At 42.6% G+C, this 14,283-nt stretch overlaps 1 protein-coding gene across 4 annotated transcripts in view; it reads right to left on the minus strand.

Annotated features, from left to right (window-relative positions):
* PANK1 (pantothenate kinase 1) overlaps window positions 1-14,283 on the minus strand; it is a 145,738-nt gene that overhangs the window by 62,032 nt on the left and 69,423 nt on the right. The window contains exon 3 of one of the 4 annotated variants that reach the window (XM_085605291.1): window positions 7,213-7,259. The exons of the other annotated variants lie outside the window; for them this stretch is intronic. Within the exon in view, the coding sequence (XP_085461417.1) occupies window positions 7,213-7,259 (47 nt within the window). The remainder of the gene's footprint in view (window positions 1-7,212; window positions 7,260-14,283) is intronic. 4 annotated transcript variants of the gene reach the window in all.

A 14,283-nucleotide genomic window follows, 5' to 3' on the forward strand; every position in this document is an offset into this window, starting at 1 on the left:
CTAACTGTTTCGGTTACATTTGAATGTTTGCATGTGAATGGTGTGTGCTGTTTCTGTTAGGGGGAAGTTTTGGTTTACCAACTAAATGGCAGACAGGTCTGTCTAACCTGTTGAGGTTGGTTACGGTTGTATGAAGAGTGTGTTGCATTGTGAGAGACATTCACATTTTAAGCACATGGCTTATGTGCAGGTTTAATAATCATACATGCTAGCATCTCTATAAGGTTTAACAGTTTCACTTCAGGGGTGTTGCACACACACCTCTATGCCACCTGTATTTTTGTTTCCCCAAAAGGGTAGAACTGTGGCTCAAGAGTTGATCTGCAGGCAAGTCACAGGAAAATTGGGGCTATGCTGCTGGCCAACAAGGCGAGCTCTGGATTTTCTGAAGAAAGGTAAATGTTCACCATGACACTTTCAGATTGCTATCAGAAAAATAAATGGGTTGAATATTTTGATTGAGGAGTGGTATTTTAGTATCTCAAATGACATGCACCACACGTCATTCTGCTGCACAAAATGCACCTATTGAGTAAACGATGCGTGATCTTTAGCCATAATGGTTATACCAGATGTTATTACTCGGGATACACTACCAATATCCTGGCTCGGCCGTTCTCATTGATAAACACTTTCGAAAACAAATTATGAGGGTCTACACAGACAGATTGGGGAGAGTCACTATTGTGAAGGGTACCGAGGGGCACACTAAACGGATATTCTCATTGATTTATGCACCACCCACTTTGGTGGCAGACACCTTGCAGGCACTAACTATATTGATTCTTCAGTTACCTGTGGGCATAACAAAAGTGAACATGGACTTAAATTCAGTAAAGGAACACAATCGGGACACTAGCAGTACAACTACCATTCGCAGATCATCTGTATGGGCTGACTGAACCTGGTCATTGAGTTTGGCAGATTTCTGGCATATGACACGTCCCAATAACTCGGAACAAACACAACGCTCTGCTTCGCATGGATCACTAGCGATACTGGACTATTTATCATGTCTTCGGCTAACAGTGGTTAAATGGAGGATGTGAGCATTCTTCCATGTGACCCGACGGACCAGGCGCCCATTGTAATGAGCATCCAACATAGGAGGCCTAAAGAAAGAGGCTGTGGAGATAGGGCTGGTGGTGGTTTCACAACACTCAATTCGGTGTAACATATGCAAGACCAAAATTAAGGAATATTTTGAGAAGAACAAGAGATCGGTGTCCTCTCAGATGAAACTCTAGGAGGCCCTGAAAACTGTGATTAGATGAGGTTATCTCCTATCAAACTTTGGCAAAAGAGGGAGAAATCTAGGGAGGTCAAAGCGTTTGGGACTTCCACTGGTGAGCTGGACTAGGTGCTCGCAGACCAGACGAATGGCCAGGTGGAGCGACATCTTGAGCTTGCCTGCCTCATGCTACGACAGAAGTTGTTAGGCTCTGCTGCATTGGCACATAGCGCTCTGCAGTATAAACTGCATGATTTTCGAGAGAACACTGGAAAGCTCCTTTACTGGCTGGCCAACAGGGACCTGGAGGTGAGGCTGGGGATCACGATGCATTCCCCAGAATGGGGGTGAGGACATACTCCTAGACCCAGACCAAATCGTTGAGAAGTTTGCTTCTTAATATGGGTCCCTGCACGCTGCTCGGGCCCCCCAATTACCTTGTCTGGCAGCTGAGGAAGTGGCAACAGCCATTACCGGCCTGGCCCCAGGCCCGAACGTATTCCAACCAGAGCTTTTCAAGAAAATTGTTTCACATCTCGTACCGTATTTGTTGGTACTGTCTGAGGAGTCAGCAAGGGTAATATTGTCCCATATCCCGGATACATTTAGAAACCAAGACACTGGCTAACGTACTAGCAAAGAGGCTGACCAGCATGATTTGCACTCTTATTCATTATTATAACGATGACTTTATGCCGGGCTGTGGAGCATGCCATTGCCTGTGGCGACTAAAAATAGGCTTCGCCACATCTGGAAGTGCTGGGATAGATACGGCTTTAGTGCCGATTGACTTTGAGAAGGTTTTCAAGTCTGTACCATTGGCCTTCATGTTCAGACTGTGGGAGTGCATGAACTTTGGCCCGGGTTTCCGTGGTTACATGCAAATTTTATATGCTGACCTATGGGTGAGGATTAGATTGAATGGGTCCCTGTACTCCCTGTTCGCTATACGGAGACAGGGATGTCCCCATTCACCCCTTTTAGTTGCCTCGACCATTGAACCTTTGGCGGAGTGGGCCTGCAGGGATGCTCAGTTGACCGGGTTTAGCTAAAGGGTTTGGTGGCGGGGGCATCTCAACAGCAATGGATTATTATATGATGACATCCTTCTTTATGTTCAAGACCTTTAGATGTCATTAACTATGTTGAGGCAGATGCTACAAATCTGCAGGAGGCCTCTGGTCTCCACGTAAGTTGCTGTATGTGCCGGAGGCCGGGAAGTGTGGAAATTTGGGATCATCCACTTAGTTGCAGCTGGCCACAGACCATCCTAAGTATCTGGGCATGCAGGTCTCATGGAAGGAGCTGCGGGCTTGAGATTATAACATGAACCCGTGATTGAGTGAAGCAAGAGATGAAAGCATGTGGTTCAGTGCCTCTTTCAGTGGCTGACAGAGGGGTCCTGTTTAAAACTATATCCCTTCCACATCTATTGTATGTGCTGCAGAATTACCCCAGCAATATCCCAGATGCTTTCCTGCAGTCACTGCAGTCTGCGATCCAGATGTTTTGTGGGGCTGGGAAGAAGCCCAGAATAGCATTCAGAAAGTGTATACGGGGATCACCTTCATTAGAGTAGCTAGTGCAGGCCTACTATAGTCAGTAGATACAACTTTATCGCTGCCTACAGCTCTGACCTGCCCTGGAGGCGCAGGCATGGGAATCTTAACGCATTACCAACCCATAACCCATTGGAGTCATGCTAAAGCGCCTGGCTGATAAAGCATCTATTGGATCTGCAGCACGTTAGTGAATAACACTCCGGAACCTATCCTTCAATTGAGGGATAAATGGTCTCAGGGCGAGGGTGATCTGGTGGACATGGACTAAGTCAAGTTGTTCCCCTGGGGCCTTGTGGTGTCCATGCGCCTGTAACACATCTAAATGAAATATCTCAACACAGAGTTCATTCTAACCCATCATGATTGCACCGCTGAAAACCTGAAATAGAACCACAATGTTTAGTATGTGAGAAGACTCTTGGTACATTAAATCACACAGTCTGCGAGTGCCGGTTAAGCAGAGATACTGGTCAAACATACATGACACAATATTTAAGATAGTGGGTAGGCAGGTAAACTTAGACCCCAAAGGAATGGCATTGGGGCTGATGGACGAATGAGGTGGGCTCGGGATCATTATATTCGTGGCATTGGCTCCTCTAGGGGCAAGAGGGATACTGCTATGGGCTGGCGACCAGAGCGAGCCCGCCCTGAAGAAATGGTTCCAGGCTTTGAACTACTGTGCAAAGGCAGAGGAATGTGATGCAGAAAAATATCATAACATATGGGACATGTGGTGGAACTACCAACAGAGTCCTTGTGTTTTTATATGATCTATAATAAAATCATCAAATAATGTTAATATTGATTATGCGTGCCTTGGGAATATGTGTTGAAAGCTGCATTGCTTTTTAATTAAACACAGTTATTTACTATTAATTATTGGTATAAATATTCTGAGGTCATAAGCATTGCATCTGGTGTGCAAGTTATGATTTGTAATGGCAAATTAAAAAAAAAAGTCCATGAAATGGTCCACAAGCTACATTCTGAGAACCATCCATGAACTAATGGCTCATATATATCTATTTTTTAACCCTTTCAAGTCCATCCTGAAATATTTTTTAAATGCCAAGTTTTCAAAATCTACCAAACTGATTTACACCAAAACTATGGGTAAGGGTGAATTACGCACCAAAAGGAGTCCTAAACGGTCTTGAACCATAGTGCAGTAATAAAAGTTTGAACCAAACGGCAGAAAGAAAGTAATCTAACGATAGGGTTGATGCACATGCGCATTATCACCAAGAGGAGGAGTCACTTTACCCTTGTGACTCGAAAAACTTCTTTGAAGAAAAACAACTTGCACACATCCAGACCCAACAATAGATGGCAGGAGTATGTTAAGTATGTGTATATACAGTCACACATGCCTTAAAAAAACATATACACACACACTAAACAATGTGGTTAGCTAATGTGATTTTCTGAAAACTTGAACATTCCAAAATTCGCAAATTGTATGAATATGTGAATTAAGTAAAATGGTGCCCAATTCTGAATACAAAATGCAGCAGCGTACTTGCGAATTTCCTAATCCCTCTGTGATCATATCTACTCCCTTTGGAACCTAGAACAACTTATCATGCCTCTCTTCTTTGTGAAGTTTTTTCCACTCGCCTCCTTGCAATGCACCATGCTGCCATAAATGACGTAATTTCAAATGTTACAGTGATGTCACAGAACATGTCATGAGTCATGTAATATGAGAGGTAATTAGCAGTGCATAGCAAGGGCTCAAGTTATGGTTAACTTTGGGCACAAGTTATAGTTACTAGAGATAACTGGTCAATTTCAGTGTTTTGTTACTTTAAAAGGATATGCTGTCAACAAATTTGCACCCAACTATAATATCACTTTAACCAAAGGTTTTTTCAGTCAATTTCTAGTGTGTTTTTTTTTTAAACATTAAGTAATATTTTATTACCATACGTTAAGTCAACCACGCACGGCTGAAGCAGCCAACCCCTCCCAGTCAAGCAGCCCCGCGGCCTGCAGCCGACCCCAGGGGGGGCAGCCAACTGCCTGCTGGGGAGGGGGTTGCGCTCAATCTCGCCCCAAACCATTATTGGCCCTGAGGACCCCATCCTTCACGGCCTTTTCTTTATTGAAAAAGGGGAGGGGGCATGTCACCCCTCTCCCATCCATGGCACTATTGGGCCAGAGACCTCATCCCCAGGTATTTTTTTAAATGAAGGGGAGGCCTCACAATTCCCCAGGGCCAAAAACATTTATATTAGGAAAGAGGGATGTGCAGTTCCCCTATAGAGCCCAAATGGGCCCCTGGAACCCTATCCGCTGGGGCAATACACAAATTATAGGGGAGGGGCCATGTGGCCTCACCGATCCTTAAGAGGCCCTGTTGGCCCCATCTTCCAGAGCCAACAACATTTTATTTGGGGGAGGAGTGCTTGGACCCCTTCCCGAGCCGTAGGAGGCCCCGGGGACCCAATCCCAGAGGCCCAAAACATGATAATAGGGAAGGGGGCAGTGCCCCCTCCCAAGCCTTATGATGCCCTGGGGACCCTATCCCCGGGTTTCTTTTTAAATTAAGAGGGTGCCCAGGTGCCCACCTGGGGCACCCACAAATTATCATTGGGGGCTGTGGGGGGAACCAGAGGGCCCCAGCCAAATCCCTGCATGCTGACATAGCCATCATTGGCCTCGCCCGGAGGGAGGAGCTGTTTTTGCCTGCTCCTGCTAGAAGGGAGCAATCTCAGTTTACCTGCACCCCCATTAGAAAAGGGCGACACGCGTTTCCTTCTGTGTCTTTTTTTTTTAAGGATTTGCAATCCAGCTGAAGTTTCAAGGCCCAAGGGTAAGAAGAACCACTAGACTAATCAGCAGGCTCCATTTTTAACCCTACCATTCAGATATACAAATATTTTCTATTTGGGGGGGTGAGGGGGAGAGGTTCCCAGAAAGAGGCCCCCTTGGGCAATAAACACAACATATTTTAAAGGGGGGATGAGGGTGTGTGTGTGTGTGTGTGGGGGGGGGCATTCATGACCAGGGGAGGAGGGGTTGCTTACCACCTTCCCCTGTAAATAAAGAGGTGGATCTGGTATGGGGATCCAGGGGTCATACACACCTATCAATAAAGATTCAGCCCAAAGGAAACAGGGTCCCGGAGGCCTCAAAATGGCACCGGGGCTTCACACTCCTCTCCCCTAATAAAAAAATAAAAAAAATATTCCCCTAGCCCTGGTCCACCTGGGGAGGGGGGGCATTTAAAATGAAAAGAACTGGAGCCTGAGCCCCCCCCCCCCACACACACACTTTTTATTTAGGGAACAACCAATCAGATCATATCTTTTGATCTGTTGGAACGCTCCACCTCGCTATATACATATACAATTTGAACCTTAATGTCTTGAAAAACAACTGAATGGGTTTGCACAATCACAAAAAAGCACGCTTTCTGACAAAGATCTACCTTTCAGACAAATTTGGTGTAATTCCGTTCAGCCGTTTTTGCAATATCGCAGTTCATTCCTATGGAAAATTGAAAAGGGGTCAACTGTTTTGGGATCCCCTTTCTTCTAGGCCTCTGCTTGCCGAGTCACTCAGAAACTTTCCAGGAAGAATCTGCAGTGGATTAACTTTTTTAGAAAGTTTGTGAAGATCCGTCAAACACTAAAGTTATTAGCAAACCAACTATGGAAACGTGGTCCTAAGTATAACTATTTATTGGTGACTGACGCTGGGTGAAATGGACAAATACACACTTGACAAATTATAGGTGCAAATAACACATCGGGACCCAGTGAATAGTAGACTTAAGAGCTTAGATGCTGTGAACTACAATTTTTGGTATTTTTGTGGTATGCCCGTTTTTTCATAAAGAAAATCTACCTAAAGAGAGCTCAACCAATGAAACTTAGAGACTTAAACCTGCATCGAGCCACACCAGAACTGGATGTAAAGTGCTTACCTCAAATTTGACCCAAGAAAGAGAGTTCCTCGAATACGCCAACAGCTACATACAAGCACTTATCACTTCATGGCTATCAAATATGAACCTAGATGGCAGCACCTCACAGCTGACTATGTTATACTGCACAATTCACCCCAACGCAGACCTCGCCTTCAAAGAACACTTTGAAAACCAAGGCAGCAAAGTACTTGCTCTCCCTCCATAAAAAAATTAAGCTCTTTCCGTTCAGAAACCTATTTCACAATAGTGTAAGCCCTAGTGGTCACTTACCCTTGGTGGAAGCAACACTCTGCTCATCCTCTTACCTGAAACCACTTTAGCACACCTCAATGGCATACTAAAGGCCCAGGCACACCTCAGCAAGGGTTTTAAGTAATTTAACCACTTCACCCCCACAAGAACATTGGTTCCCCCTTAAATCCCACAATCATCGGAATCAGCACCATCCCCTAAAAACAATCAGAAATAATGCCCCGACTTACTTGGCCAGGAAACGAACCACCTGAGGCAGACAGCACCCTACCAGGACCTAAGACACCACCAGATTAAAAGCCAAAAGAAGCAAGCAGTTAAAAAACAGTAAGCAAGGCCTTCTCAGTCTACACCACCAATTTATGGAATAGCATCCCCCCCCCCCCCCCCCCCCCCAGCTCTCCCGCTCTTCAATAAGACGGTGAAGACTCATCTCTTCAAGAAACATTATGTCCACACCCTATTGGGAAGGATCTGTAACCTGCTTCCTATCACTCGGATTGAATCCATTGTTGAGCGCTCTGTTGCTCTCTAACTAGGGTCGCACGGTATAAATATTCCAATATTCATACATACATCACTGGTAACTGCAGCTAGTACCAAAGAAGAGCAACTGCTGAAGAAGTGTGTTATTCCTTGTGCCATGGATTAAGGAAGTCAGTGATTGTTCATCCCTTAGTACTGTTCAGAAGGCAAGACCCTTACACACAGTTTGTGTTACCATTTCCCATGTTGTTGTGCAATTAGGTTTTAATAAATTAATAGTGTATGGCTATATTGTACCTATTGCACTTACAGAATGGTTTACTCGTCACGTACCCTATGGAAGCATTGGCTATTATTTTCTTGTTTCACCACATTTCTTCGAAGGCACCATTTACTAGTCGGAGCACATTCTATGCCAACCCCATCTAATAAGAGACATTTTGCCTTGCAACCGGGTTAAATTCTTACTACCACGCAAAAGGACACGTCCAAAGAAAACCTTTAATCGTGTTAAAAAAATTGCTAAATTAAGTGGGATTTAATTTTCAGCTTGATTTGTATTCTTATTCGGGGCAAAATATGAGTTGTGTTTATTGCATAATTACTAAAAATTGCTTTTAGATCCGTTTCTGTGCAAATAATTTAAACACCATATTGAAGGATAAACGACAAAACCTCATGTGTTTCTCTTGTAGTGTACACATGACTAGAATCCATTACATACATGGAGAAAGAAAGAAACGTGGACTTTTATTCGTAACACATTCATGATGCATAATTCTATTTATCGCGATAATTTCAGCTGCTGTAGCTACATTTGGAAAAAATCACGGCCATCACAGATTCAAAAATCCACCTCTCCGTGCACATTCAAAACACCCCAAAGGACAAACACAACCACAATGTAACATTAGGTTAGTTAACAGTTACATTTTATGCCGTATTAATTCATATTATATCAGCCACATTACCTTCTAGAATTCTCTGCGAAGACGTTTGAGGAGCTTTTATCAGCTTCGATGATAACAGTGCTGCAATTCCGACGTAACCACAGAAACAGGCTTTTCTGCTCATGTTCTCTGGTTGCTAGGAAACCGCAGCTCGGTGCTTGCCTGCGAAAGCTGCTGAATTGAATGGGTTTTTAAACCATTCCACATTTCAAACACTGCAGCCGTTACGTTTCCCAATGTTTTCACTGAGCCGAGGCCCTGACTGAAGGTTCTGAATCCGGCCCAAATCTAGAAAAATTGCCCGCTCATTATTTATTAACACAGAGAGGCAAATATGGGCTTCATATGGGATTGGTTACAACTGCCCAGTAGAGACTACATACACGAACCAAGGCGGCAAAACAACCGGTCCCCCTAAAAGCATCGCGACTCTAATTACCTGTAGGAAAACTACCACTTCTAGAAGCCAGAGCCTCCTGAAGCAAAACGGGGCACCACTTGGATGCCCCAATCTTCACGAAGCAGGACTCTCGAGTCCTTCTCTGGCTGCACTCGGATAAATGCAAAAAGAACTGACGGACAGAATGCTGAACAATGTCAAACATTCACCCCAGCACAGAGATCTGGGTCTAAATCCATCGTTTTTTTTGCTCACCAAGCCATTGCCAAACTTATCTTTGGCAGAGGTTCTGCGGTGGGGTAAAAACCCTTTGTTAGGGAGAGGAGGGCACTCTTAGGGCTGCCTTGAGAATAGAAATCTTTGATATATTAAAAGATCAATCAACGTTTTTTAGGTCCTTTGTATATGCAAATGACACATTTGGTCTTAGCTTGAACTCCGCTTCCCCTTGGCCAAAGTTTGGACTGAAGCAGCTTTTAAACAAGTCCGTATCCTCTATCAGTTTGGTGAGAGATACTGCTTTAAGTCAGTCCAGGTCCAGTAATGAGGTGGTCTGTGGGAGTGCCCTGGGGAATAAACCACAGCCTTATATAACTTGGAATATTCCTTATGGAATTAGAAGGCGGATACTCCTACTGAGAATTATTTTGCTGCCCCTAAGAGAAGTTACTGGTATCTGGGTAAAATACCAAGAGAGAAGAGAATATGTGAAATGTGTTATTTACAAATCCAAGATCTTAAACATGTTTTATTTGTGTGTTTGGAGCTGCAAAGGGCCAGGCATATGTTTTTAAAGCCATTTTCTATCAAACGTAATATTCACTCGGCCCAGGAGGCCCGTTCAATGGTTTTGTCTCCTCCAAATGAAATGGTTGGTTATAAGATATATCAATTTAAAAAAAAAACATTTTTGACTATTTATTAGGTAACTTTTAATAGTAATTTTACTCTTATGTCGTAACACCAGATGGTTGGATTTTTGATTGTCTCATGTATTTATTGCACTATTTGCACATCATATAGTATGTTCGATATAAGGATCTCTTTAGGAGGCAGCTATGTATAAAGTAAGAATTTTGTATCGTATGCAAAATAGGTCTCTTTTAATCGGTTTGTGTATTTTTGTGGACCTCCGTCGGAGTTCCATATCAAAATAAATGAATAAATGGTAAATGGGTAAAGGATTGCAAAGTTAAATCTCGGATTAGTGGAATATATATATTCAAAATATGAATCATTTAGATGGTACACAGCATAAATTATTGTCTTACAGGAACTCTTTACATTTGTTCGGAGAAAGTCGTTTTGCTAACCCATCTAGCTTAACCCTTAGTTCTGATAATGTTGGTATATCAAGAAGGTACAACATAACATCTGTTTTCAACAACTTGTTGGAAGTATTAGAAGAGGCATTCCCGGGGGAGAGGGGGGTGGGGGGGGGGGGGGGGGGAGGTGGAAGGAGGGAAATTGTGGGGAGTTAGATTAGAGATAATTTTTGACAATGCCAAGAGCAAATGTTGTGAGCATGACATATAATGTGGGATTAATTTCCATAGATTTCATTTATCCTTGAACTAGAGAGTGGGAAGAAGAACCACAGGCATGCTTGGAACGCTTCAGTGACTTGCACTTTACATGTTAGTTCCTAATCCTCTTTGATTGTACGTATCTTCCTATGGAAATTTAGGTGAAGTGTGTTTGAGTAGATTTGTACATTTCAATAAAATTTGTTTAAATAAAAAAAAAAACACAGTCAGACATTTTACTGAAACATGATGGAGATTGGACACAGGCAAAATACTTTGGCCTGGACTCAGTAAGTCTGAACCCAAGAGGGGGCAACCGACAGGCAGCCCTGCGCAGGTTAGAATCCCGCTTTATCTTACAGGTTGGCACCAAGTTCCCAGGCGGGTTTAACTTGGATGAGGAGGTACACTCCCATCTATAGAATAGCTTCAGCTCCAACAACCACGTTAGGCCAGACTCCTCACTCCTCACCTCCCCCCCCCCCCCTTCATCCTATTTATTGTATTTTCTGTTTTTCCGCCGAGTATGCTTGGAGTTGAAACTTTATAGAATAGTTGGTGTTACAGGATCTTATAAAAACACATATCTGGCATTCTGCCTCTTGGGTATAAATTGAATATGTGATTTAGAGACTGTGCAGATGGAAAACTGGTGACCCTGTTATTATTTGCTTTGTTTTAACTTGTCGTTACTGGTACACTGGGCTGTGGTTTATTAATGGACTAAGTAACCTCTGCTAGCGTTATGCGCACCAGAGTGGAAGGATGTCCTTGGAAATACTCACTACTCCTAGACACCATTGTCACCCTAACACACTGTCCACCCTAGACCTTGTCACTAGACTAATGGAAACATTCACAGGAGAATACACAGCGACGCCAGGCAATTATACATGGAAAGAGTACGATTACAGTTTACCCACGATTCTGGTACTATTCCATAATTTTGGATGCTCCTGCATATTTCAGGACAAAACTGCCTCACACAAGTCTGATACCACAACAGCACTACATATGTGACACATACCACACAGGGTGCTAAAACCAGCACATCCTGACTCGTAGTCTGCACGTCCCCAGGAACACTACATCCACCCCAGTACAAGTAGAGTTAACAATCACAGGGCAACATGCTATGTGACATTTATGCCGACAATATGAGGCTTCTGTTCGTGAATAACCAGACATCCTGTAATAATGTACATGCTATTGAGTATACATGTTAATTCGATTTTTTATTTTATGTTATATTTCTTTTATGTCTATTAACGCACACCTGGTGTTCACATATGCATTCTGTATCTTTAAAATGGGGTCAGACCCGGGAAGGGATCATGTGACCAAGACCTCAGGAAACATGTCTTTCTGCTATGTAAATAAATACCTTCAACTGATCATCGGGCTCGTAGAGTTATTTCGTCCAACGTTTCTCTGTGCATTTGGAATATATGTGATTCATATTTTGAATAAACATTGCATGAATTTAAAGATTAATTGTAATTCACGTTATTGAGCCAACATGAAGTCACAGTCTCAGATTTGGCAAGAAGGGTGGAAACACTACAATATAGATAAGAAGGTGAGGATCAGTGAAAAGAGCAAGAAGAAGTGTAAGCCCATCAATATTTATTTAGTGATTTATTCAATTAAAATAGATATTTAAACATGTACATTTCACCTGTCCTGTAGTGTTCTCTATACCCTAAACTCTGCACAAAACTTTTACAAACTATAGAGAGAATTGTTTTTTCTCGACAACATGAACAAACCTTTAGAGATTTATTTTTTACGGAAATGAAGATATTCAATGTTTGAGATGGACAGAGTCCTAGGGTGGGGAAAGCTAGTTCATCATGTACAAAGTTGTTGTTCCTTTTGTGTTAAGTAATGGTAGGATACACTGTCCCTCAATTATTTGCAGAAAAAAGACCAAACTAAATGACCCCTGGGATAAAAGAGTCGTAGTCCAAATGAAAGATAAGAGCACAGGAGGGTCTGGCAATTGGCAAGGATCCAATGATTGTTTATAAAGAGGAACATGGAAAAACAGAAAGGGAGAGCACAGGGGCTGTTGCGGAAAAACGTCCACTTCAATTGTCAATAACTGGGATGGAAGCAACTTAATACACACACAAACTAATATAGTGAATAATACAGGACTTAAGAAGTCCATACTGGTTTCCAATAGGAGATACACTAGATAATTTTGGATGTGCATCCAGGTTTTTGGTAACTTAAGAACTACTCCATTTGTGTAAAGCACACAGTAGTCCACCAGGCTTGTCCACACAACCCTGTCCTTATAACAGTGACAAGGTCATGTATGAGCATGTAGAAGTGAATTTTCTAAATAGTGGGCAAGTCATTGGCTTTTACGGAAATTTAGCTAAAACGATGGGAATGGGAGCTATTTTCTTTGTACAGAAAGAACATAGCAGTGATTCTGCCCAAAAATCTTCTTTAGAGAAGTGTGGAAAATGACTTTAAGAAACTGATCAGAGGGGCTATTTCAAATACGCGACAGCAGAAGGTCAGAGGTGGTGTGTATTGGCACTAGAGCATGTTAAGCCCGAGATAAGATAAAAGTTAGCTCATATAACTAAGTCCTTGCTCCAGTATGAACTGATGATCGGGTTGCATCTGCTCCTATTCAGGTTTAGTACGAGAAATTGCTAAAAGGCATCATTTCATAAAACATATTGCACAGCAAGAAGTTAATTTCTTTCCTGTTCAGTGGTATTGGACATTTACAGCCGTGAGAGGAATGTTGCTAGTTTATCTACGCTTGCCTTGAACAGTCCCTGGCAGCCCTGTTAAGATAATGCATTATTGTCATGTTGTCTGTTAGTATACCATAGACAATGCTGTACTCAATTATTTTTAGGACTAGGTGGACTACTCTTACCTCCAGCATTTTGGTATGGTACAGCTTCTCTGCTAGTTACCCCATCACTTGAGCGGAGAGATTTCCCATTTGTGCTCCCTATCCTTCCAATGAGGTGCCCTCATTAATGGAATCAGTGGTTACTGGAACGAAGACCCTTGCAGCAGGCAGTAAATCCTACACCACCCTAATCGGTGCCGCGGGGCAGCTGCAACTTTCCCTCTCCCTCTCCATTCTTCTGGAACCACTAAACCTCCAGGAACTTCTGGCACAGTTGCAGTTGCAATCTGGCATCAATGACCAGGAAGACACACACACGCATCTATGTTGTCAACAGAGAAAAACTTGTTTGAAAAATGGGGCAGGGGTTGTCTTTAGGGAGTGATTCTTCAAAAGTATAGATGACGATATTTTTAATGAAGGACATACTTTTGCCCAGTGTGATTCCTATGAAAGGTATACTTTCAGTTGGTTGTAGTAATGACTTTGATCGGCAGATTTTTAGACCTAATTGCACTAGAAGATCCAGAGTTGTCCTGAGTTTATGCTGACATTACAGCACAGAACTGGAACTGAAAAGTAACCAGTCATCCAGCTACAGACAGACAAATAAGTCCTTCCATCTTAAAGCATCTGCTACAGTTGTCATACTCTTTGTCAACACTGTTGGTGCTGATACGATGCCACACAGAAGCACTCGGAACTGGTAAGCGAAGGGAACTTAGCTAAATCTCGAAAATGTCCTGTGAATCTTGAAAGTGTTGTGTAGAAATATGCACTGTGTTAATCTATAAATGCCATCAAGGTTCCTGGAAGAAAATAAGAGAAAACAACTACTCCTTTATAAATGTGTTATTATACTTCATATCCAGGGTGGGACAATAATCCAGGCTTGAGATTGTTTTTTTATAACCATGAAGGAATGGAAGTGGATGCTCTTTTTCATCTGGAGCATTGGTACCATCAATAGGACATTTTGTGCCTTCTGAAAAAGATGCTTTGATGTAGAAGTCTCGTCACCTTTAAAGCTTGTAAGACAGGAAAAACTGAATTTG

Source organism: Triturus cristatus, chromosome 1_2, assembly GCF_964204655.1.
Source record: "Triturus cristatus chromosome 1_2, aTriCri1.1, whole genome shotgun sequence".
NCBI lineage: Eukaryota > Metazoa > Chordata > Amphibia > Caudata > Salamandridae > Triturus > Triturus cristatus.